The sequence below is a fragment of the Tiliqua scincoides genome, chromosome 1 (assembly GCF_035046505.1).
Source record: "Tiliqua scincoides isolate rTilSci1 chromosome 1, rTilSci1.hap2, whole genome shotgun sequence".
Classification (NCBI taxonomy): Eukaryota; Metazoa; Chordata; class Lepidosauria; order Squamata; family Scincidae; genus Tiliqua; species Tiliqua scincoides.
This window is the reverse complement of record NC_089821.1, coordinates 149,092,030-149,119,180: the sequence shown is the minus strand read 5'-3', so window position 1 is coordinate 149,119,180 and position 27,151 is coordinate 149,092,030. Positions and strand designations below refer to the sequence as shown.

The following is a 27,151-nucleotide window of genomic DNA, read 5'->3' as shown; positions in this document are numbered from 1 at the left end:
AACTTTGTGTGGAATACTAACATACAGTTTTCTTAGCAGAATATTCAGAAACCAGCACACTAACATATTATGAAAACACTATGTGCAACCAGTTTCCCAAAAGGAGAACTAGATGGAACCACCAATCCAAAAGCTTCAAAGGGAAAAAAGCAAGCGAGTGTACACAGGCATACACATATACACATTCTTGATCTTCGATCTTGTGTCAAGTCTCAAGTGGCACAGGGGGCTGCCTGGCTGGAAAAAGAAAATCAACAGCCTGCGTGGAGTATACAGGCTGAGACTATTCTTATTCGAGTTCATGTGGATGGCAAAAAACTATGTGGATGGCACTATAGCAAATCAATTTAAAAAACAAAGTTTCTTTGCTCCAGTGATTGAAAAACAGCCTTGCTGACCTTTTGACTCTAAGATAAGAGTCATTAAGAAGACAATCCATAAATCAGTCCTCCTCCAACCAATGCTGGGGGGGGGGGGAAGGGAGGGGCCGCTGGAGAGAGAAGGATTGATGGATTGTCAGCCAGCTGCCCTCTCTCTCTCTCTCTTTCATTAAGGAGGCTATTGTTAAAGGACTGTTCAGTTTTAAAAACCGATTTTAAAGGAGTACATTTTTCCCCTTCTCCAGGGATCAGCACATTCCTTCTCATTTGCAGGGGCCATTAGTGTTAAGTCAAATCCGTGTATAAATAGGCTGGACCTGTACTGTGCTGCACTCTGGATCATGGAGTCAATACCTCACAGGACAGTTAGTGGCTCAAAGAAGTAAAAGTGCTGGTTTTGCTACACACTGGAAATAATAATTGACTTAATTCAAACATCCACAAGAGCAGCAGAGCCCATGGAGCTCTACCAGCTTCCATCCTCCAGTAAACAGATGATGAGGGAGAGGAAAGAAAAGAGGAAAAGTGTACAAAAATGAATGTGGAGGATACAGTTGTGTTTTTGAACCACTGAATTAAGGTCAGAGCTGCATGAACAACATGAAGCTACTAGGAAAGAGGCATTTCTATTTTAACCTCATTCTCTTCCCCCCCCCCCCCATGGACTTCTTATTTTATATCCCACTTTACCAACTAAGACAGTCAACAATAAAGTGCAATTATAAATTAAAAAATATTTAACATGTTTAAAACACACACATTACGCTAAGAAATCAAGCAACAAAACCAGGGAACCACCATGTTATCCTACAGCACCCATTCACCAAAAGCTAACTGGAACATGTGGGTCTTTATGCATATGTGAGATTGTTTCCACGCAAAGAAAGCTCCTTGTTAGATCAAAGTGAGCATGCTTCTTTAAAGATTCACAAACAAATAAAAAAACATAGTGGAAGGGTGTGTGGTATGGAATGAACCCAATAAAGACACCATTTTGACATTTTAAATAGGAGCCATGCAGATGATTCAGGAAAAATTTTTTTATCATGGGCACACCAAGCCAAATATAAGCAATACAAAGGCCTTAAGCAGGATCCAAGTATGCAGCAAGCAATATTGCTAGAAATGTCAGAACTACTGTTTGTTTTCTAAAATGAGGTCTTCTGCTGTTGAGGAAAAGAACAACAACCCTCCTATCTGCAGGTTTAGTATCAGAAGATGCTGAGCCCATGCTTTGGAGGGGCCTGCTGAACACAACTGGAGGCCACAACTGATCCATACTGGTGACTTCTGGTCACAACAGGGAGGTATTCTGAGGTGTGGGAAGATTGTACGCTTCTCAGATGCAAATGGAAGCCACCTCTAGTCCATGCCAGCAACTTCCTGGATGCAACAGGAAGTGGTTTCTGGTTGCATCCAAGAGGCCCTTGGAGGAAGCTTCAGAGGTGCAGCCTCTAAGTTATTGCAGCACCATGACCCTGTCCGCCCCCACAGATTTCAGCATCTGTGGATTTCAGTATCTGCAGGGGTCATGAACAGATCTCCCATGGATACCAAGGGCCCACTGTAACAAAACATGAACTGGGTAGTCATTCTTGCAGTGTGTCTGGATAAGGCTGTGCATTTTTATACTTATTAATAAAAGAAACGTACACATCACCAGCATCATCCTCTGGCTGAAGGATTACTGAACCTCGAGGATCCCAGCTTCCCAAAGAACTGCAGCTTCCACATATGGCCAAAACTTCTCCTAGGAAGATCAATATATTCATTATAAAGGGCACAAAAGAGCTTTCAAACATAACCAATGTTTCAGAGTTCAGATTTCAGAACTTCTAGACTGTTTTTCTATTAAAAACACTCAAAGTGATATACAAAGAAAAGTCCTATACTGGCAGAAGATGGCGCACACGTGCCTGCCCTTGCCTATATAACTGTGTGGTTGTCACAAAACTTTAGACAAGACAAATTCACAGGCAATGTCTCCATTTTACTTTCTTACGGCCATAGTTTCATCACCCTATTAGATGGTGGGGCAATAAAATGTTGTCTGCAGAAGGTCTGGAATATGCAACTTTCTGTTTGCAGATTTCTCCAGCACCCCAAATTTGTAAACCAAGATTTGCAATTTAATTAGAACACTCTAACACAGGTTGTTCTGTAGTAATGAAGCATCAGTGGCAATTACAAGAGGCTGATGATTTGTTTTTGGAATGTAAAAAGACTGACCTAAACAACTTGATGGAGTCATGTGGCACCACATGAATCCAACAGGGGTGGAGGAAAGAAGAGCGAGGGATACACTGATATGCTAAAGTCAAAGGCATGCTGATATTCCATTCAGATCATAGTGTGCCTTAAAGGAATGTATGTACAACACATTCATATATTAGTAGCCTTGCAAATATCGATATACAGAAGGTCACACATACTAGGCTAAAAACAGCCAACTCCAGTTATTTGAGTCACTAACACCACCACCTTATCTGCCACCAGTTGGGCTTGTTAAGTTATATAATATTCCAGAGCATGGTATCTGCTGAGTATAGAGGATCAGTAGCAAACTATTATGACAGTGATGTAAGACTAGTTTCGGTGGCAGAAAAGTCTTCCCAATGATCTAGAAATGGAGAAACTACATTGTTGGCAAAACAAACAAAATAGGCAGTGGGAATGAGGGCTGCAAGATCAAACACTGGCTGAGGACACCTGCAATCACTTTGTGCTGCTGGCAGTGGTAGCACCCAACATGCTATCAGTGGTGGGTGAGAAGTGCCATGAGAGTCCAATGCTGAACTTTACCCCAAGGCCCACAACAACCAGCACTGGGTGGGAAAGAGCAGCAGGAACAGCAAGAGAGGAAGAGAAGGTGTGCTAAGAGAACCAAAGAGACAAAGTACCTAGTAAAAAGAATATCTGAAGGATGGAAAAGAAAATACCATGGGGCTGAAAACAGCAGTGAAGCTTGGAACTGAGGGTAGAAACCTAACCATACCATAAGTCAAGCCTGAACCATATCTAAGAATTTGGACCTTGCTCATAATGGTCTCACGTATCATCAACCCAACTTGCATTTCAACACCCATTCCTTTTTATCAAAATAAATGTTTGCAAGGTGTGGGACTAGCAGCAACTTCATTTTCAAAGCTACAACACTTATGTGGCCTGTCCATTAATGCCAGAGTCCAATCTTACACATTAAGCAGGACTGACCCAGTCATGAGGCTGATTGAATCCTTTGCCTCAGAATTCTGACATTACATGAATTACATGACAGCAATATCAAATAGTGTACCTGGTGGAGTTGATCCTCTCACTTGAAAAGTAACCCGACAGGGCGACATGATTGTGAATACTGTTCAGTGGCAACTCTAGCCTGTGGAAGAAGAAAACAGGCATTATATTTCAGTTAACACTACCCTAATCCAGTATGAATCTTGAGAGCTGGTATATTAATTTTAGTTAGTTATACAGTACATACATTGACTGGAAAGGTAATATTGCTGCTCATCAAGTTCTAAGCAAGTTTTAAGGAAGTCTCAGAAACTAAAGAAATGCTACACATAGCAGAGTAGTAGTTGATAGCTTGTGTTTTCAGTAACACCTCTACCATGAACTTCTTGAGGATAAGTGGTTTAATCACCATTGGTTTGTACATGATCAAATACAAGATACATCAGGCAAAAATAAACATACATTCATTGTGCCAAATTCTTCCCTAACTTGTTCTTGACCAACACAGCACCTTAAAATCAATATATTAAATTCTCACATTATAAAGGAAGACATCACAACTTTTACCTTTGTCTTGCATTTGTGCATTTTCATGCTCCCTTATTTACTGTGTATACACAGTTGACGCTCAGTATCCTTAGGGGATCTGTGCCCAGATGCCCCCTTCCACAAATACCAATATCCAGATAATGAAATCTGCAAGGCCTAAAAAACAGAAGTGGCTGTCAGAAGCCAACAGCAGGCTTTATGAGACCTCAGAACACCTCCTCAATGCAACAAGAAGGCACTTTCGGTTGCGTCCAAGAGATCATGTGAGGCCCTCCAGTTTCGGGTCAGCACCTGTGTTCGGTCAAATTCATGGGTGCCAAACCCATGGATAAAAAGGGCCCACTGTATATACACACAGCATGTATCTCTCTTCAGCTGTATATTTTTCAAATTTTTATACCACCCTTTTTCCAAGAAGCTCTGGGCAATGTACATAGTTACTTCACTGCTTTTGTCCTTACAACAACCCTGTGAGGTAAGCGAGACTGAGAGTGACTGGCCCAAAGTCACCTAAGAAGCTTCATGGTTGAGCAGAGATTTGAACCTGATCTTCCAGGTTTACACCTTATCCGGTCCTATAGCAAATTTTCTCCATAACAAAAAAGCCATGTAATTGTGTTGCACTAAAGCAAAAGTAGTGTGACCACTTAACAGAACTGTAACAACAATAATTTGCATTCAAATTATTCCTTCTCAAAATCATTTTGGTATTACCATTATACTATCCAATACAGATGTGTGAGCTAACAATGCTTATAGGGTGGCATCCAATTTTCAATATTCTCAACGCTTACTGATTTCATTGTCATGTTCCATTGATGTCAATGGAGAAATCTGAGCAACTGTCTGCTTAGATTGTGCCACTTGTTTTTTCGAGCAAAAACAAATATATTTAACTTTAGGGGAGAGCAACAAGATAAACTCGCTGATCATTATCACTTAAAGCTGAGCAAAATATGACCACATTTTAATCTTCTCATTTATGGTTTGAATAACAAAACTCTTAACGTAGCAGTTCCCAAACTCGGCAAAAGTTTGGGAACCACCATAAGTTGTTGTGGGGGATGGGCAAAGGCAGCAACACAATTGACAGGATTGTGTCATTGCCAGGGACAAATGGGGGAGGTTAGTATTTACCAGTGGCCGCATGAGTCTCCTAGAGGGTGCAGAGAACCCGGATTCCTCTGCAAGGCTCCCCAAGTCTCTGAATTTCTAAAAATAGCAATCATGACTCGCTTCTGGTTTGCATCCAAGGTCACTAACCATAAATTCCAAATCTACGTTTATTGATGAGTTTGCTACAATTATCAAATACTCTGTACCTTCTTTTCTTTCTATAAAATCATTGTCAATCTACCTGATGAGGGGTCATCACAGCTAAACCAGAGCATGATCCAGAACAAGCCTCCAACATTTCACTTTAGGACCAAACTTGGGAGAAGAACAGGGACTGAAATCACACTGGGCTTTGATGGCATTCAGAAGCAGCTCTTATGCTGAAGAAAATACAGTACATTTTTCATGTTCTTCTCCTTGCATAATTTCAAGATGCATGCAGATATACATGACAGGACAAAATGTCTCATAAAGCACAGAAGGGATTATAAGTGTCCCATTTCCCATTGCCTAATTTTCCTCATTTTTGGACACTAACCAATCCTCCAGAAGCTCTGTGCTGGCTCAGCAGCCTAAAAGGTTGCTAGGGAATATTCCTGCAGCAGCCTTTGTTTGAAATGCCATTATCACCAAGCTATGTGCTTTTGTAGATTGAGAATCCTTTGTGGCTGGAGTAGCCAAGCCACCTACTAATTGTGACATGTACCTACCAACTGGGCAGCAAGACATGTTTGTCTAAGTAAAGGGGTGGGACAGAATGGCCAGATGGGCTCCTCTCCTCCAGTCAGGCAATTCTCTGGCAGCAAATTTAGATTAATTTAAAACACAGGGATGCTCATGTGTGTTTCTGCTAGGTCTGCTCTGGAATCTACGAGGGTCGCCCAGAAAGTAATGCGCCACATTTTTTTTCTCAGCCTACAGTAATGGTTCGAATGCGAAACTTTAGATATACATTATTTGAATTTTCAGGAGTGCGCACACAAATTTTTGGTTTCTTCAGACAGATAGCGTAGCTGCAGCAGTGTTTTGAAAACTGTCATCTGTAAGTGACGTACGTTACAAGCAGCGTGTTGTCATTGAATTTCTCACTGCGGAGAAAGAAACTGTTGGGAACATTCACAAACGTTTGTGTACAGTTTATGGAGAATCTGCAGTCTACAGAAGTACGGTTAGTCGCTGGGCACAGAGGGTGAGGCCATTAGAAGGCAGTTCGGCAGAGCTCCAAGATATGCAGCATTCGGGGCGGCCATCCACAACTGTCACACCTGACAAGACACAGCTTGCTGATGTGCTCATTCGCGAGGACCGACACATAACGACTAGGCAGTTGGCGCTGAAGCTGTCAATCAGCAAAGGAAGTGTGGATGCAATCATCCGTGCTCTTGATTACTCAAAAGTGTGTGCATGATGGGTTCTGCGCTTACGGTGGACCACAAAACTCCCAGAAAAAACATTTCTTCTGAGTTGCTGAAACGTTTTGAAGATGAGGGGGAAGCGTTCTTGTCCAGGATTGTGACAGGTGATGAAACCTGCGTTCACCATTTTGAGCCCGAAACAAAACGACAGTCGATGGAATGGCGTCATCCTCAATCTCCACAAAAGAAAAAATTCAAAGCAACTGCTTCCGCCAGTAAGGTCATGATCACTGTGTTTTGGGACTGTGAGGGCGTCATACTCATTGATGTGATGCCAAGAGGCAGCACCATTAATTCTGAAGCTTATGTGAAGACATTAACCAAACTCAAGAAGCGCTTCCAGCGACTTCGGCGCCATAACAACCCAGGTGAATGTTTGATTCAACATGATAATGCTCGGCCTCACACAAGTTTGAGGACTTCGGAACACATCACTAAACAGGGTTGGACTGTGTTACCCCATACACCCTACAGCCCTGACCTAGCTCCCTCAGACTTCCTCTTGTTTGGGCCATTAAAGGATGCCATTCGCGGAAGACATTTTGAGGATGACGAAGAGGTGATTCGCACAGTGCAGAAATGGCTTCGTGGCCAGGACAAGGAGTGGTACCGACAGGGCATACATGCCCTTGTGTCTCGCTGGAGGAAGGCCATAGAACTGGACGGAGATTACGTGGAAAAATAGGGAGTGTAGAAGAAACATCATTCTTTCTTGTGTGTAAGTTTCATTGTGTTCAATAAATAATTGTTGAAGAAAAAAAAATGTGGTGCATTACTTTCTGGGCAACCCTCGTCATATTGGTTTGCAGGAAGCACAACCACTTACTTTCCAGTAAGGGGCCAGGATTCCTGGTGTAATGTAAGTTGCTAGTGAAAGGGACTCTAACCCTAGCTAGATGCATTCAGGGAATTAATTTTGTATTGTTGGTTCCTTTCATTCTTGTGAGCTTGCTCTTGAGTTGCACTCCACTTTCTTCTGCTGGGGTTACTACTTATTGTACCCATTTGGGCAAGCTTTTTCTTTGTGTCCATCCAGCTGAGCTCAGACATTTTCCATTAACTTGTTTGTACTGTTTCCACCCCCATTTTGTTTAATTATTTTTCTTTTCAATGTTTATATATATTAATTTGAGTCCATCTGTCTAATTCAGATTCATGGGTAATACAGTGGATTGTCATGAATCAGTGGGTTGTTAGTGGGTTGTCATGAGTCATGATTGCTCATGGGCACTACTGAAATTTGCTTTTTTATTAAGAACCCCTGGAGTCTTGTGATCTTCTGGAAGGGAATTTTCCCTAGATTTTCCCTCTGCCTGATCTCTGTAGCCTGGAATTGTGGAAACAGACAGAACTACCAGTTTCCCTCCTAATTCAGCTGCTAACCTGGTAAAGAGAAAGTGGAGAGCAGGAAGAGGTGCATGTGCACTAACCATCAGATGCTACTTTCTTTGGTAAGCCTGGTCTCTCCTGGTACCTTCCTCTGGCAGGGACAGAAAAAATATTGATTTCAATTACACTCTGCACTTCTATACAGTATTCCCTAATTTTAAGCAAAAAGATATTGAAACACCACAACACAAAGTGGGAAGTGAGCAACATTGAGGGACTGAGCACAGTTATGTGGGAGAAGGGGGAAAATTAGATACAAATTGTGCATTAAAACTAGAACAAACTATTTAAATGAAAGTGGCATCTGAAATTACATAACTTCCATAAACTTTCATTTTGCTGAAGTCATGTGACTAGAGTTCTACCGCAGTTGTGAAAGCAGCCTTGAGAATGTTGCATTTTTAATCTACTCTCATTCCTCCTTGCTTTGACAGGAAAAAAAAATCAGAGTGTTCTCCAGCTCCAGTACTGCATTGCAGTATCACTGTCTGCTCAAGTTTGGGTGGCAGGCACACATAGTATTGCATAAGAGATAGAATGCATCTTATAAACCAGAAATAAGCTGTTGTGTTTTTTTCCACTTTAAAGCCCTTCTGATCAGAAGTCTTAGATTGAATTTTACATCTAATTGGGAAAAAATGTTTCATAAAGTATGTCTTAAGTACCAACAGGAAGTGACCTTAAGCCCTTCACTTGATGGGGTATGATCTAAGGCTGCAATCCTTTGTACACTTACTTGGGAGCAAGCCCCATTGAACATAGTGGGACTTCTGAGTAAATGTGCACAGGATTGCACTTTAAGCGTATTTAGGATTAAGGTGCTCATACAGTAGTCTAGCTCCCTAGTCAGCAATTAACAAGGGCCATATTTTGAGCAAGGGCTGAGGGCCCAGCAACACTGACTCCATTTATTGATACAAAACCATTTGAGCCAAGACATAGACAATGAACTTGTCTATGATGCCTTCCTACCCAACACACACAGCAACAGACACTATGATCAATCCCTTCTTTAGTTACTTCAACTGCTCTCTACTTGCCTGTGTCTTGACATGCTCATGAAAGTGAGCAACCAAAATGCATAATAAGTGGAGCATCCTGATAAAGTTTCTAATTTTGTTTACAGTACAGAAAAAGGTTAAAGGACCTTTTGCCTGTGTCTCAATTTGGGAAGACGTTTGAGATGCATAATATAGTAGTGAAGGCAAGTGAACTGGTCCTTGGAATCAGGAACTACAGTGGGAATTAGAAGAAAGTCTCCAGCGGTCAGATTTGCCTCCTCCCCATCTCCAGTTGCCTGTCCTTATTTCAGATGCCATTGCAAGTAGAGCAGTTACAGCTGAAAAACTATATTTTTATTTAAATGATTTATACCCTACCTTTCCCATGCCAGAGTACATGCCCAAGGCAGTTTACAATTCCAAACTAAAATATACAATATATAAAGCCAAAAAATAAAACCATAATAAAAACCACAAAACCATAGGAAGGTGGCAAACTAAAACCAAGGTACTGCTGCAGAGACACATTACAGAGGAAATTAATTGGCACCACAACTTACTAACTAGTTATGTTTTGTATGGAAAAACATAATTGCCATACATTGCTGCAAGCCTCTCTTAGCCATTTCATTGGTTTTAGAGAAAAGATAAGCAAATGAGCAATGGATTAGAAAAAAAATCCTAGTTTAATTTTTCCAGGATAAGGTAAATGTACACATGGTCTAAGGCAGGGGTGTCAAACTCGTTTCATACCAGGGCCGAACAGCATTCATGATACTGCTGAGGGCCAAAAGTGATGACATTAGGCAGAAAGTGATGTCATTAAACAGTTCATAACCAAAAATAGGCACTTTTTCTCACTTAAGAACTCATCAGCTGCAAATGACAGAAGAGAAAATACACAAATCTTGATCATATTTCAAGGTATAAGAGAGCCCAGTTTTCAAGTGGGCTGCCCTTACAGCAGTAACACCTCAGCATTGCTCAGCAGCTGAGAGCATGAGGGCCGTATAAAATGCTTCTGCGGGCCGCATCCGGCCCCTGGGCCTTATGTTTGACACTCCTGGTCTAAGGCCTTAAGTCATGTTGAGACCTATCTGTCCTTTTAAAACAGATGCTTCAAATGCTCAAGGAGTTACAGCAATTTGAATAGTTACTAACAAAAGTTAGCATACAATTGCTTCAAATTGATTGTCCAATGAACTGTTTGCATTGCTGGCATTAGGAATATATGATTATACATTGGTTTATAACTGGATCTTCTATATTTCCATTAACAGAATATGCCAGCTATTCTGAAATTTGTATTTATGCTCAAGTTCCATGATCCTGAGCCAATGTAATTCTGTTTAAAAATCATTGGAACTGAAGCATGCATAACACAGAGCAAACACCATAATTAAGGCAATAAACCCCAATGGCCTACTATTAATGCAATAGTATCTGGCCACAGAAGTGAAACGTATCAAAATGAACACAAGGTTAGAAGTTGGGCACACCAAAACTATAGTATTAGATTTCACTAGAGATTACCTTAAGTACAAACAAACAGTGTAATGTAGTTTTCCTACAGTACAGAAAAGGAACCTACCCAGAGCACTCCACTTAATGGATTCGATTTTTTAAAATGCTGTTCGCTTCTGAAATGCTTGTTCTCATATGTTAGGTAATAAATACTGTTCCTAAGAATTTGACCATAATATAAGCACCATCTTAAAAGGCTCTCAAAGAGGTTGCGTTCTTCCCCAGTCAGTTGTTCCATATCAGCTGGCTATAGCAACACAAGACTCTCTTTATCATAATATACATTACATAATGTGGAAATATCTTTAACGCATTTCTTTCCTACCCTCATCTGCACAGCTATAACCAAGGGCAAGCACAAATAATTAAGCACTAAAGTTGTTCTTTCTTCTCCCAGCTCTATATCAGGATCCATCATACTCAACCACGTGCTTCGTGCTTCCCAGCACAGGGACAAAGGAATCAAAATAAGAGCCACACCTCTTGTCTGTTTTGCCTCCTTCCTCTACAGGTCAGAGAGTGACCAGATTAACCAAGAACACTATGAATCAACCAAGTACCTGTCCAATAGGATTCTGCTGAACAAGAAACAAAGGAATCTAACAAACCACTGGTAAAGAAGCACTTGCTTGTTTTGCACATCAGGTTCCAGAGAAAGGCTGAGGGATGCAATCCTACACACACTACCTTGGGTGTAAGCCCAATTCAACTATGTTTGCTTCTGCGAAAGCATACTGAGGATTGCACTGCAAAGGTCTAGTTCTCACAAGGTGTTCATTCTGTCTGGGCTGATCCAAAGTGCAAGCGAGAATTTAACTGACTGCACACTTTTCCATACCAAAAAGTTTCTCACCACACAGAAAGCTGACATGTCAGGGCGAAGGAATTTAACCTAGCTTTCCTCCTTGCTGTCTTCCATTTACAGGAATCCTTTTCAGGGTGGGGGCATTCAATCATACAAGCACCCACTTGAGACTTCAGTGAGATTAAAAAGAAAGATAAGATTTTCAAACAGGGCATACAACTTTCCACAGAAACCTACTACAGAGTTTAAAATAGGGAGGGTAAGGGGGCACCTGTTCTACAAAGCAGGAAGTGTGGAAGAGAACAATCACTTATCTTGCTGAATCCTGCTCTCACTTGTCTCACAACTCCACTGCAAACCAACAGCTTAACTGAAGACCTGTGCTATTAAGTTATAACTGGCATTGAATCTAGTCAATACTGCCCTTTGTCCCCTGCAACACACACACACACCTCAACTGCCTCTGGGAAGGAAGAGGAGAAGATGGGAGTGCCAGCAAGACAGAATCTACCACTGCTTGCCCCACCTGCTGTGCTTTATAAGTTAGATTGTGTCCCTTCTCCGAGTAACACCAACCATTTCTTTATAAAAAGGCAGTGGAGAAGAAAAACTATGCACCACTGTGATGGTGCTAGTTTATAAGACGGTGGACCCAGTGGCATGACTAAACAAAACAGAAAGAGGGAGCTACCAGTGCTAAGGAGGACAAGGCTCATGTGTTCCCAACAGTTGTATAGTAAAGGTGATTTCATCAAGTGCAGGGTCTGTCACCCTGCATAGCAAGCTGCACCTGCTGAAATTCCATCATCTGCACTGCTGTTAATACTGTATCCTCTTTTGCATCTGATTGTTCTTGACAAAAGAGAAAGAGGAACACATGCTGAAAACAACTTAAACAATGTTGCATCATACAGGGGTAGATTAAAGGCAATCTACGTCTCACAGTTTGAAAAGTAGAAGAATATGGGATAGAGCTGACCAGAAGAAGCCAGCTTCAGATTCCCACTGAACTATTAAGATTATTGGGCAAGTGGCCTTGGATTATACAGTCTCTTTCACAGGCACACACAAACATACTCTCTCTCATAGGCACAAGCACACACAATCTCTCTCTCTCTCTCTCTCACTCACTCACACACTCACACAATTTGACATTAAAAGTAGGGTGGGGGGCAGAGAGAACCACCTTGCACAGTTCAGGATTCTTAAGGAAAGGCAAAACATGGGGTTAAAAACCTACCACACACACACACACTTTGAACACAGAGCCAGTCTCGCTATAGCACACAACCCTATGCACATCCACTCAGAAGTAAGTCCCTTTGGCTGCAATCCTATCCACACTTACCTGCGAGTAAGCCCCATTGACTAGAATGGGACTTACTTCTGAGTAGACAGGCATAGGACTGGGCTCTGAGGCTTCCATCCTACCCAACACTTACCTGGGAGTAAGCCCCACAATAGACTCTAATGGGACTTACTTCTGAGTAGACATGAACAGGATGGGGCTCTTAGTTTATGGGGTGTCACCCTCCACAAAAGGTGCACGTATAGGATTTCCGCTCTACCCCAGGGTTGTGGTTTTGCAGCCCAACCCTATGCATGCCGCCTACTCAGAAGTGAGCCGCACTGAGCTCAGTGGGACTTACTCCTAGGGAAGAGTAAGGACTAGGGCTGCAGCAGAAGGAAGCCCCCGCCTGCAGTGGGGAAGGTGCTGCTGGAGGGGGCGGGAAGCAGAGCAGAGCAGAGCGGCGGCTCATCCCGCAGCATCCTCAGGGCGGCGCCCCACAGGGACCCCCCTTCGCCCGCGCCCCGCGGCTCTTCGCCCCCCGCCCGCGCGGGCTCCTCAGCCGGCTTTGTGACGAACCTGGCCGGGAGGGAGGGAGGGAGGGAGGGACGGAGCGAGGCTCGTTCTGACGGCGGCGCTCGCCCTCTCCCCCCTCAGGCGCTTCCTTCCCCGCGACCGGCGGCAGCGTCGGCGACCCACAACTGGCGGCGCGGAGGATGACAGGCTGCCTGCCAGCCGGCGCCTCTCCCTCCCCGACAGCCCCAAACCGGTTACAGCCGCCCGGCCGAAGCCGCCGCTGCCGGGCGGCGAGAGGAAACGAGTGGGGACCGGCGGCACGTGACAGGGCGCCACCAATCAGAACGCGGCGTTCGGAAGGATGGAACGAGGGGGAGGGGAAACGGGCCGGCCGAGGGAGGGGCAGGTTTCCTCGAAAGCGGGGCCTTGGCAGTGAGGGAGGGGGCGGGGAGAGGACTGACTGACAGTCCTCTTAGTGCCTCTAGGCAGGAGTCACCCCGTTGATGTCAGTGGGATCAGCAGCCCCAGCCTCTGCCTGTCTCCTCAGAAGCAAGTCCCATTATAGCGAATGGGGCTTACTCCTAGGAAAGTGTGGCTAGGATGGCAGCCTCAGAGCCCCAGCCTCTGCCTGTCTACTCAGAAGTAAGCCACATTAGAGTCAATGGGGCTCACTCCCAGGAAAGTGTGGAGAGGATGGCAGCCTCAGAGCCCCAGCCTCTGCCTGTCTACTCAGAAGTAAGCCCCATTAGAGTCAATGGGGCTCACTCCCAGGAAAGTGTGGAGAGGATGGCAGCCTCAGAGCCCCAGCCTATGCCTGTCTACTCAGAAGTAAGCCACATTAGAGTCAATGGGGCTCACTCCCAGGAAAGTGTGGAGAGGATGGCAGCCTCAGAGCCCCAGCCTATGCCTGCCTGCTCAGAAGCAAGTCCCATTACAGTCAATGGGGCACTTTATAAATGGCACATGCAGCTGTACCAATCCCAAAATCAGTGGCATGGGCAAAGCTTCCTTGCCTGACCATGCAGATGGGCTCTGCACAAAGGCTGTCTCCAAGCCAGGACTAGCACAGGTCAGTTGGCCACCAGTCACCTGCATGCAAGGCATGCTGGGGTGCTACCTCCCTGGCCGAGTGTTTGGCATGGGTGACTGGTAGCCCTTGGTGCGTTTGGTGCAGCAGGGTGGGTCAAAGTGCAATAGGTCTAGCCACAGGCAGAGCAAGTGGTGCCAGGCCCCACCCCCTCTGAACAATGTGGGGTATCACACCCAGCAGGAATACCTTCCGAGGTTGGTAGAGTGATACATTCAAAGATTCTCTGCATCAAAAGTAGCACGTGGCATATTTCGGGTTGGTCACCCTGCAGTAGACTCTCAGTTTATACCCGGTAAATAATTATAGCTGGGCCTTTTTTATCCACAGGTTCGGAACCTGCAGATTTGACTCACTGTGGGTTCCAAATCCACAGTGGAGGGCTCCACCTGACCTCCTGGATGTGATTGGAAGTGTCTTCCAGTCATGCCCAGGAGGCTTTCCAAGTTCTGGGGAAGTTGTGTGCAGCCTCTCCAGGCCTCAGAAAGCCCCCTGGAGGAGTCAGAAGGGTACTTCCAGTTTTTCCTAAAACTGAAAGTGCGATCCCTCTGGATGCGACTAGAAGGCACTTCCAGTTTTGTCTGCAGGTGAGTGCCCTGACCCATGGATTTTGTTATCCATGGGTTTTGGCATCTGCAAGGGTTCTGGGAACCAAGCCCCTCGAATGCCAAGGACCAACTTTATAAAGCTTGAAAATTTCTTATTCACCTTTTACATTCATTGTGATGCAAAAAGGAACTCAGCCAAAATATTTCCAAGAGCTGCACCTTATATGTCAAAGTGCTGCATGTGGCTCATGAGACACAATCTGGTGAGCCCTTGTGCATAGCATTGCAGCCTGAGTGAACAGGTCACAAAGCCATGCATTTGGGGGGACTTTTCTTTTGGCTGGATGGTAAACAAAAATAGATGATAGGGACTGATGGGGCAAGAGGCTGTCTACAAAAAGGGTCTGATGGAAGCTGGTCTATCTACCACATTGTTATTGCCTTCAATCAGAAACAGGTCGGGGAACACTTCAGTATCCCGGGATACTCTGCCACTAACTTTATTTCTTTAAAAGACTGATGTTCCGACTCCTCTGCCTTGCGACCTTCAGGGTGCTCAGGGCATTATGCAATCATAAATTAAAATACAATATAATAGAAAACAAATCTCAATAAAAGCAGCAATCAGCCATTAAAACCAATACCTAAAAATACAATATGAAAGCAGAAGTAAATATAGCATTAAAACCTATAAAAAATGACAGCAGAGCAGATTACTCAGCAAACAAAAAGAACAGAAAAAGCAGCCAACAGAAACTGAGGTGGGAAAGATCAGATTGAATAACAATAACAACAGCCTTCTAGAGAAGACCAATAGGGAGGAGAGAGCCAGCCCAAGAAATATTGCCAGTCTCACATGGGCTGCAATTCACACACAAGTCCCTTTCCCTTCCCTCATTCACCCGTATGTTTTTGCGGCTAGTCTAGATAGCAAGAAAGATGATGATATCCACCCAGGATAGGCAGCATGTGAGAGCCAGATAGGAGAGCAAACGTGACTATGTTGTAATCAAGCCCATAGCTGGTGCAGAGGTGTCACAACTTAATGTGAGCTGTACCACTTCTATGCAGTAAAAAGTTGTCTTGAGTAGAAAATGGCAGAGTCAATGGGAGAATATATATATAAATGATCACAGCTGTTATCTGCACCTCCCATTTCAAAAAACACCTTCATATATATGAATCAGTTGTGTGCCATTTTGCCCCATACTATCTCAGCTCCCAATATCTACAGCTTCCAATATCTTGTGTTTTCCAGCCCTGCTCCTTGCAGTCCTTCAGTCTCCTACATCTTTTAGAGGGGCACCTCACCATTGGAACCTGCCCAGCCTACCTTGCTGGGGAATGGGTGAGTTGAGAAAGTGTTAAAACCTGTCCATGGCAGCTCTTGGGGTAAAGTACCCAATTCTGACCACCTGTTTCCAATGAATGTATGTCCCACTGTAAACACCTCCAATGTTTGTTCCAGTCACAGACAGTGTATAACAACAGTAACAGACTTTTGTTGAGTATTGTAGGCTAGGTTGAGATATTCAACTGAGGGCACAATCCTAACTTGTGCTAGAACAGGCAGGCCGAGTTACCTGTGCTGTGTCCAGAGTAACTCGGAGTAAGGGGATTTTTGTTCCCTTGCCCCTTGTTGCATGCCAGTCCTCTGGGGCTACTCAGATCTGCGCCTGCAGTTTCACAAATCTGAGCAGCACATGTAATGCTGGTTGGGCTGGGGATGGGTGTTAGAATATGGCCTGCACTGTCGCAGCCAGTCCTGCCCCCCCTCCTGGGCCCAATCCACCTCCTGTCCATCCTCTTCCCACCCTAAATCCCCCCTTCCCCTTCATTCTGCCCTCCTGCCACCTTCTCCCACCCCCTGTGCCGTCCTGCCCAGGCTGGCACATGTCCGGGCATGGATCTGGTGCTGCTAGGCAAATGCATGTCCTTGTGCTAGCCTTGCCTGTTCTGAGTATCCACGAACATGCTGCTACACTTGAGAGCCAGTGGGAACTCAGGGGCAAGCTAGGATTGCACTGCCTAAATAATAATAAAAATAATATTCATCACACTTAGCACGTGTGTGGCGCATTCAAGTTTCTGAAGCACTTCACATGTAGTTATTATAAGAGCCCTGTAAGATAAATTAGTCAAAAAGGTATCTGAGGGGTATCTGAGAAATTACAGGCTGATTAGTTTAGGGTGCAATCCTAATCCCTTATGTCAGTGATTTCCAGCACTGACATAAGGGCAATGCAGCTCTGAGGTAAGGGAACAAACATTCCCTTACTTTGAGGAGGCCTCTGTGAGTGCCACCCAACTGCACGATGCAGCACATGTCCCATTGGCACAGCTTTGGCAGTGCTTGAAAGCACTGACATAAGGGGTTAGGATTGCACCCTTAATGACTTTAGTAGGAAGTATAATTAAAGATAAAATTATGAGGCAGGGTGCAATCCTAACCCACTTTCCAGCACTGAAATAAGAGTAATGCAACTTTGAGGAAAGGGAACAAACATTGCCTTACCTTGAGAGGCCTTTGTGAATGCCCCCTAACTACAGGATGCAACACATGTCCCACTGGCACAGCTATGCCAGTGCTGGAAAGTTGGTTAGGATTGTGCCCATAGAGAATCAACATGACATCTGCAAAGGTATGTCCTGCCTCACTAACCTTTTAGTTTTCTTTGAGAGTATGAACAGGCATATGAACAGACAATGCATATTGTCTTTCAAAACACTTTTAATAAAGTTCTTGCTAACTAAGCAGAGGTAGCTTCTAAAATGGTGGGTCTCTTATTCAGCAGGGGGAGAGCAACTATCCTTATTCACCCCAGCGCAGTGTCTTGTCTAGTGGCCGTTTGCTGGTGTGTCTTCTGTTTCTTTTTAGATTGTGAGCCATTTTGGGACAGGGGACCATTTATTTATTTGTGCTCTATAAACTGCTTTGTGGGCAGAGTTAAGATCATTATTGGTGTCTAGGTTTTACATCTGCATCTTTATACCCTGGTGGCTGTTACAGTCCTTTAAAACAAAATACAGCCCTTTTAAAAAAAATGAGTTTCAAGGAAATAAAATGTTGGGTGCCTACTTTGGATTCATTCAGTTCTATACTAGCATACTAAGCCTTTTGGTGTTTTTCTTTTTAAACTGGTTATTTCTGTAAGTTATATTTTGTTTTGTGCTACAAAACTGTAAGAACCAAGAGGCCTCTATCCCAGAATGAGGTGGCAGCAGTATCAAGTCCTGAAAGGCCTGGATACAGAAACACGGTCTCTTCTGCTCTAAGAAGATCACAGACCAGAACAGTCATAGGTGTGGCTGTTTGAACTGCCTGATCAATGGATAATTGCCCCAATGCTTGGGAAAATTGTTCCAGCTTCCTTCATAAGCATCTAGTACTGCCCATCCCAAGAGCAAGACAATAGAGCTATGGGAGGTCCAACCCAATATGAACATTCTTACATTTGACTGAGATGTGACACACCTGAAGAATCTCATTACAGATTACAGGTTAGCAAACCCTTGTCAACATTGGTGTGCCAAAGTTGCCAGTATTTGCCCTACCAATCTAGAGAAACTGTTAACCATAAACTTTTTACACATTATGCACAAACATTGGCATTGGAGTGAATAAGAAATCCTGGATTTCTCTTTCTATTTTGGCATGTCATGGAGCCAAAGCCTAATTAGTTGTTCCTGTCTGCCTGGGCCATCATCCTTGCGATTAATAATCATAATTAGCACTCACATGACACATAACCAGGGTTCAAAGTGCTTTGTATACACTATCTCAGTAAATCTTTATAACAGCCTGTAAGATACAGGTCAATGTAACATGAGTCATGACAATACTACCACAGCAATGCAAAATCAAGAGTCACAATGCAGGTGAGGGAGGGAGATAGGGAGGGGCAGATAACAGCCATCACTGCTGCCCCCAAGAAGGTATAGTAACACTAGTTGCTGTTCAGCATCCTGTTTCCATTCAATATATTTGATACTGTGTGACGGCCACTGTCTTAAATATTTAGTTACAACTTTTAGCCCCACAGTATGATTGTTCTTAACTATGTCACTGTGTAATAACATTTGAACAATTTGTGCTTATCTGAATATTTTGATGTTCCTTTATTAATCTTGGTGTGCGCTATTTTTGGCATGGCATCAATAGTTTAGTTACAATTCACACGATACAGTTGTATAATACGTACAAGTATTAATAGGATAGATACAAACAAAAAATTTAGGATAACTAAAAAATTTTTGATGATACAAAACTTTCTGTGCCTCTGAATTAAGGACATAAGAAGAGCTCCACTGGATCAGGCCAAGGCCCATCTAGTCCAGCTTTCTGTATCTCACAGTGGCCCACCAAATGCCCTAGGGAGTACACAAGACAACAAGAGACCTGTATCCTGGTGCCCTCCCTTGCATCTTGCATTCTGAGGTAGCCCATTTCTAAAATCAGGAGGTTGCACATACCCATCATGGCTTGTAACCTATAATGGACTTTTCCTCCAGAAATTTGTCCAATTCTCTTTTAAGGCATCTAGGCCAGATACCATCACCACATCCTGTGACAAGGAGTTCCACTCACCAATTACACACTGGATAAATAAATATTTTCTTTTTCTGTTCTAACTCTTCCAACACTCAATTGGCCTCTGGTTCTGGTATTGTGTGAAAGGGAAAAGAAAACATCCTTCTATCCACTCTCTCCATACCCTGCATAATTTTGTATGTCTCAATCATGTCCCCCCTCAAGCGCCTTTTTTCTAGCCTGAAGAGCTGCAAACACTGTAGCCTTCCTCATAAGGAAGGTGTCCCAGCCCAGTAATCATTTTTGTCACTTTCTTCTGTACCTTTTCCATTTCCACCATATCCTTTCTGAGATGTGGTGAACTGGATGCAATACTCCAGGTGTGGCCTTACCATCCATTTTTACAATGCCATTATAAGGTTAACTGTTTTATTCTCAATACCTTTTCTAATGATCCCAAGCATGAAATCAGCCTTCTTTGTCGCTGCTGCACATTGGGTTGACACTTTCATCGAGCAGTCCATCAGCACCCCGAGATCTCTCTCCTGATCAGTCACAGACAGCTCAGAACCCATTAGCCTAAATGTGAAGTTTTGGGTTTTTGCCCCAATGTGCATTACTTTACACTTACTTACATTGAAATGCATCTGCCATTTTGCAGCCCATTCTCCCAGATGTATAATTCTATAAGACACATTAGAAATTCAAGTTAAACAATTTTTGTTACACAGTGTATTGCTTGCCACCTTAATTATCATAATAGAGAATAAGGATGCAATACAGAGAGCTGAAATGAAACAAATAAATAACAGCCAGAAAACAGCAAGACCACAACTATTAAAATTATTGCTGGCTGCTACATAGTAATGCTCTTATAAATGGGGAAAAAAGCTATTAAAATGCTAAGATTTCATTTTTGGCAGGTGATTTAGGGCACAATCCTATCCAACTTTCAAGCACCGATTCAGCTGCAGTGCAGCCCTGAGATAAGGGAACAAGTGTTCCTTTATGTTGAGGAGCCCTCCATGACTGCTCCCCCACAACAGAATGCAGCGCACGCCCCCTTGGCATGGCTGCATCAGTGCTGGAAATTTGACTAGAACTGCAGAACTTGACAGCAGAACTGCCCATATTCTTAGAGCAGTGGTTCCCAAACTGGTGGGTCACAACCCACCAGCCAGGGAAGCACATGCCCCTGCCCCTTGAAGGGGCAGGGATGGGGGAAGGCAACAACATGATCCCCAGGAAGGGGGCTTTTTTTTTTTTAACCTGAGGAAGTGCTGGCCTCCTGGCAATGCGGGGAGACCTGCAGATGCCTTTGTAGGGCTCCCCAATCCTCTAAAAAAGAAGATAAAAAATTCATTTTCTGTTTTTGATCAAAAACAGGAAGTGGTTTTCTATCTTTTTTTTTCTTTCTTAACTATTGCAGAGCCTTGGGGAGCCCTGCAAAGGCATCTGCCTGGCTCCCTGCATCCCCCTGGGAGCCAGCACTCACTTAGGGAGTTAAAAAAAAAAATCCCTTCCCCCCCCCCCAAGCACCATCCTGGGGATTGCTTTGCTGCCATAGCCCCTCCTTCACACACACTTACAGGGCTCCCAGCTCCCTTGTAGGAGTTTGGGAAGCACAGTCCTAGAGAATAATTAATGTGTATTTTAAGACAAAATATTTACAGCCCAATTCTAACCAACCTTCCAGCATCAATGCAGCCGCAATGCAGCTCTGACATAAGGGAATAAACATTGCTTTACCTTGGAGAGGCGCCCATGACTCCCCCCCATCTCAGGATGCAGGGCACTCCCCATTAGCATGGGTGCATTGGCGCTGGAGAGTATGTTAGGATTGGGCTGTATTGTTAAACTCATTAATGCATTTTAAAATTATAATTTCATGTTAACCCAAGTTTGATTAAAAACATGTTTTTTATTACATTCGGTATTCATACTGAGGACCAAGCTTCACAGGCATGCTTCCTAGCAATTTTTGTGTTCACAAACACTTCAAGTTTCTGGTACTGAAAAACTGTAACTGCTAGAATTTACATCATGGTGGCAATGCAGGAGGACCACTGCCAGACCCAGACAGGTAAGTCCCATGATGGCAGGGGTGGATGGAATGGGGAGGAGGCAGATCAAGGCCAGGAAGGGGGAGGTATCCCTAGCAGCAGCACTGCTGGTACCCTATCCTCCTTCCCTGCTCAGTCCACTTTCCTGGGTCCACTCGGACTTGAACCAGCGAAGTAGCTAGTGCAGATCCAAGTAGACCCATGCAGGTGGCAGAGGCTTACCTCCAGGTAAAGAAACAAGTTTTCTCTTACCTGGAGAAGACCTCTGAGGCCTGAGTAGCATTGGCATGCACTGCTTCAGCACAAGGGGAGTCAGGTAGAATTAGCTTGTCAATTAAGTGTTATTGGAAGAAATTCTCTCTACGTTCTGCATACCATGTAGAATGTTATAAACCTTTAATCACATTCCCTTTAACTCATTTTTGCCCAGCCCAAAGGTGTATACATTTGGTCCCTGTTGCGTATATGCAACATTGGGCAGAAATGGCTTAATTGCATTTTTTTTCTAAACTAAATAGTTGCAAACTCTTTAGCTTTTCCTTATAGAAAAGATGCTTCAGCCCCATTTATCACCTTGGTTGCCCGTTTCAGTACATTTTCCAACTATAGAACTTCTTTTTTGAATAGGATGACTAAAACTGCCCACAATATTATAACTGAAGTTGCAATTTATATACAGACATGATGGTATTGGGCAGGTGTAGCACAACCAGGTCTGCCACTCCTACACACCACTGCTGCCTCTGCCATGGCATGCTCCAGAAAGGTAATTCTTTTATCTTGAACTTTTGATTCTTTTGCAAAAACAGGAAATGTGGGACCTCCTGTTTTATTTAAAGGGACCACATGAGAATGAAGCAATGTGAATGAATCCTTACCTAACTTCTTGCTCTAATTAAACAGGAAGAAGTCCAATGAAGCAAGGTAAGGAAGTGAATCAATGCAGCTCTGTCTTCATAGGTCTGGAGGAAGGCAGTGGGAGACTCACAGTGAAGGTCACCCTGAATCTGCTACTGCCTCCAGCACCTGTTGCTGACATGAACCACATTGCTTATTTCATTAATGGACCTGCTACTAGAGGTCTTATTTTAGATCCTTTTATTAGTAATCCTCAGCATGAAATTTGTCTTTTTACTGCTATCACACACTGTGCTGCTTAAAACTTGTCTTCCAATTCAGAATTCCAAATGATTATGACATAAATAAATAAAATGACCATTTTAAAATGACCATTTTCCTATTGCATTTTAAGTTGCTATGATTTGGGTTTTTCTGGAATGCAGAATAGAATTTATTTGTCATGTCCTGCTATGGTTAGACAGGCAAAATCTGCCTAAGAAGTTATTTTCAGGTTCTGGAATCTGATCTGTAGCTTTGACAAGTCCACTTACCAGTGATTTTAATTAAACATCCAGTGAGAGGCAGGATATAATTATAAGCGCTGTGGAAAATTAATTAAAACATGCCCTAATTTAAAAACTATGTCTGATCTGAAGTGATGGATGTTGACATCATTTCCTGAAAAACAAGGATAACGTGCCACCTGAAGTTAGCCCTGAACTTGGATCCTTCCCTAACAGCCCATCCGTATCAGTAGTACCACTCTGCAATCCAGAGGAGCCAGTGCAGCCCCTGCTGCATCCAGTGTGGGACTAGAGGCTGCTGGAGGTCTCTTCAGAGAAAGGGGACATTCGTCCCCTTACCTCAGGTAAAGCCTCAGTAGTCTCTATGGTGCTATTTGAATCCACACCAGAGATATTGCTGGCGCAAATCCAAGCCATCCTGTGGCCACCATCCCTGCCCCCTCCCAGGCCCAAACTGCCAGCTTCCTGCCCTCTCCCTCCCTCCCGCCCGCCCACCTCCCAGTGAAGAGCCACCTGCTCTGGTGCGTGCAGGCCTCCAAGTGATTTTAAAATAAACTCTTGTCCTTTTCTCCCAGTGACTTTCCCATTTCTTTCTTTCCAGAGCTTACCTGCCCATGCTCCTAGCAGCTGTTCAAACTAGCACTATCCAGGTCAAGCATGCGAGCTAAGGTGTTGGGGTGAGCCTGGTGAGCTGGCTGGAGTGTTCCTCTCATCACCAGCATCTGTTCTGATGGGACCCTGGGATCTGGAAATTTTCCTAGACTGAAGGTGGGGCATCTCGGTTTTATCTCAGATTGGGGAACAAAGTCCCTTTGTGGTGGCAGCAAATCTACCCGGTTTTTGTGCAAAGAGGTACCCAGGAGTTGATGGAACAGTCAGGTTCATGATTGGCATGGCTTGCTTTTCCTAGCATTATCACACCAAGGTTTTTGAGGTTTCCTCTGGGTCACCAAGCACCCCTTAGCTGAGTTGAAATAGTCATAGCATAAACGTGTAATACAGGTCAGCTGTTGCTTTCTGCATGACCGTAATACAGTGACTAACTGCATTCACACTGGCACAATAAGCTTTATGAAATGTGCAGATATGTTTGGTATTCCCAAAGCAGAGAGAGCAGTGCTGTGTTTACTTACGAATGAATCAGACATTGTCAACTGGCAGTTGTTGAGACATTGCTGGCAAGGGAGCTTCCCTGTAGTTATGTGATCTGATGCAAAGCTAAGTGATGTTTTGGCTCCCTCCTTATGAAACCATCTGCTCCGAGAGCATTCTCCATGGTGTGCTGACATATTATTGACTGCCTCAACACCAGCCAAAGCAGGCAAATGACCTGAGCTAGCCTTCAAGCTGGGCCATTGGGACAAACCTCCAAGCGGTCTCTCCTGCAGGTCTCTCTCTCTCCTTGTTTTGGCACTGTGTGCCTGTTTGAACTTGACCCTTTTCTAAAACAAAAACAAAACAAGAAAAGAAGCCTGGAGACACTATTTGGACAGTGCAGGGCAGGAAAACATAATTGCATAATGGATGTGGATTTTTCAGTTAAAGCAAGTTTGTTAGCTTACTTACAGTGCAGTCCTGTGTGTGTTTACTCAGATGTAAGACTTACTAAGTTCAGGGGGCCTAGAATTGCAGACATATTTGAAGACTACAATCCTAGACACACTTCCCTGAAAGTAAGGGTCCAATCCTATCCAACTTTCCAGCACTGGTGCAGCCGCAGTGCAGCCTGAAGGTAAGGGAACAAATGTTCCCATACCTTGAGGAGACCTCTGTGATTGCCTCCCCATCACAGGATGCAGTGCACACCCCATTGGCATGAGTGCATGGCAGGAACATTGGATAGGATTGGGCCCTAAGTCTCATTGAACACAGTAGGATTTGCTCCTGAGTAAACCTATCTAGGATTGCATTGTTACTTATTCTTACTCCTCCTGGTTAGGTAATATTTTAAGATTCACACTAACCAAGAAAATCTTTCATTGGAGTCCCACAGGGTGAGTTCAGATTAATACTAAGATTGCCTTTAATGTTCACAATAATCCATATAAATCACAAGTGAAGCCTTCTGCTCCAGTGCTCCTCTCTTTGCATTCATTCTACCTGAACAAGGATCTGTTATTCCAATTGTTCCCAACTGCACATACAGAGTCTATACATAATGTATATCAACATAATGTATGAAGGGACCTTAAGAGACACTTGAAGGAGAGTTGCATAATGGGGGGGGGAGGGAAGGAAGTTGAGGGTGTGCTGTGGAGAGAGAGATTTCAACATAGCACACCCTAAACTTACTTTTTTCTGAGGGGCAGCCCAATCCTGTGTGGTAGAGCTGCTGCGCCAATATGGCATATACTGTAGCCTTCAGGGGAGTTTTGGGACCTGGAGGCCTCCTCAGGGTAAGGGAACATTCCTTCCATTGCCCCAAGGTAAGTCCACACTGGCCCACTAGATGTAGTCAGATCTGCACCACTATATTGCTTACACAAGTGCACGTGGACCTGGGTTGGGAGATCAAGGCCAGGAGGGGGATAGGAGCCTGGTGTGTATTGCTGCCGATACCATCCTTCCCAGCCCTGATCCACCCTCCTCCCTGCCCCATATTCTTCCTGTGCCTGCCCCATTCTGCCCCCTCCCTGCCTTCTGCTTGCTGGGGAGTCAGGGTCTGCAGGTTTTAGCCTGACTGGGTGGGTCTTCTGATAGACTTGGAATGCCCAGCCTAGCCATCCCCAGTGCTACTCCTGCCAATGACCACCTGCACTCAAACTGTGCAAGTGTCAACATGTACCTATTAGGTGAGTATCTAATGAGCATTCCAATGTTGGTCTTCCCTGGTCCACCAGAAAGGAGAACAACACTTCCCCTCTCTGTGACCTTACAAAGGTTTCTGACTGACTGGAAACAGAAGGTTGGACTAGTAGTCAGTTCTTATGTTCCTGAGCATCTTAGCTTTTTTCAGTGTGTGCCTGTGTGTGTTTAAAATTCTTCATTAGATGATGAGCATAGAGACATGGCTCTCCCCCTGCAGCAATACTATTGCTCTGCTCCAGTTTACATAACATATAGACCAGTGTTTCTCCAATTGTGGGTTGGGACCTACTAAGTGGGTCATGAGCCAATTTCAGATGGGTCCCCATTCATTTCAATATTGTATTTTTAATATGCTAGACTTGATACTACCATGGTATGTGACTGCATTTGGGAAAATGTTGCACATCTGTACTTTTAACGGACTACTATGTATATGCTTTTAACAATGATAGTAAATGGGACTTACTCCTGGGTAAGTGTGGGTAGGATTGCAGCTTAGAATAGTTAAAAAATTTTCTGCTTGATGGTCCGTTCTGACAGATTCCTATTCTAAAAAGTGGATCCTGGTGCTAAAAGAGAACAACTGATATTGACTATATATGTTGCACTATTATTTATTTTTTATTTGTTTAAAAAAATTATATCCCATGCTGAAACAAATGCCCAAGGAGATTTATAAAGCTCCACAGTAAAAGTACAATATATGACAACAATGAGCAGTAAACCCCCCCAGAGCACTGAAAACTTAAAACAGAGCAAAGCAAAACCCAACACATGTCAGGGCCTAGGAGAGGGGGATAAAGGGGTAATTTGTACCTGGTCCCAGGGTCAAAAAGGGGGCCCAGGAGCCAAAGGAGGGAGCCCAGAAATTTCCTGGGATCTGACATTTTCCTATCTACTCAAACTTGTTGCCCACACAGGATGCTGGGGACACTACTAAGAGCTTTCGGCTGCAGCTACTGGTAAGCCATATATGCTGGGCTGAGGAATGCATACATGACTCTCCTTAACAGTGTCAAATCAGGGAAGAAACTGGCCTGCTACAGTAGCTCTTTGGCTTGTAGATCTGCTTATCGTGGAGGAGTGTATAGGAGCTCAGTGACACAGCTGTGGGGCTACAGCTGCTGCAGTAGCAAGTTTTGGTATGCATAGGATGCTTTCCATGCTAGTATGAACCTAAATATAATGATGCTAAATTTCTGCAAGATTTTCTATGTTTGAAAGATTTTAGAGAGGAGTGTTTGGTTTTCCATATTACTGTACCTAGCTGCTGTATTGGAATGGCAGAAGATCTGGCAAGGAGGTAGGATGTGGTGGTAGCAGTGGCCCCTTTAAGGGTTAAGGCCTGGGCATTCAGCAGAGAGTGTGCTGCACAGCTGCAGCCACTTGAAGGCAATAGTGTTACCAAAAAGGCTGCTTTGTTTAGGGGAATTAGTATATTAGCCTTTTGGAAACTCTTAGGATCGCAGGCTGGATAGCGAGACAGCATAAAGCAAAGAACTCCCTTGTTTAGCTTAAAGAGGAGACTGGGAG

At 43.9% G+C, this 27,151-nt stretch overlaps 1 protein-coding gene across 3 annotated transcripts in view; it reads right to left on the bottom strand.

Annotated features, from left to right (window-relative positions):
- GPCPD1 (glycerophosphocholine phosphodiesterase 1) overlaps positions 1-13,516 on the bottom strand; it is a 46,910-nt gene extending 33,394 nt beyond the window's left edge. For 2 of the 3 annotated variants that reach the window (XM_066610937.1, XM_066610988.1), the window contains exons 1-3: positions 13,281-13,516; positions 3,676-3,756; positions 2,034-2,130 (exon numbers count right to left, since the gene is read on the bottom strand). In XM_066610937.1, coding sequence (XP_066467034.1) covers positions 2,034-2,130; positions 3,676-3,724 — 146 coding nt within the window. In that variant the 5' untranslated portion in view covers positions 3,725-3,756; positions 13,281-13,516. Of the gene's footprint in view, positions 1-2,033; positions 2,131-3,675; positions 3,757-8,124; positions 8,146-13,280 lie in introns of those variants that run through there. The other variant, XM_066610948.1, reaches the window with a different exon arrangement.
- Between the last annotated feature and the right edge of the window lie 13,635 nt (positions 13,517-27,151).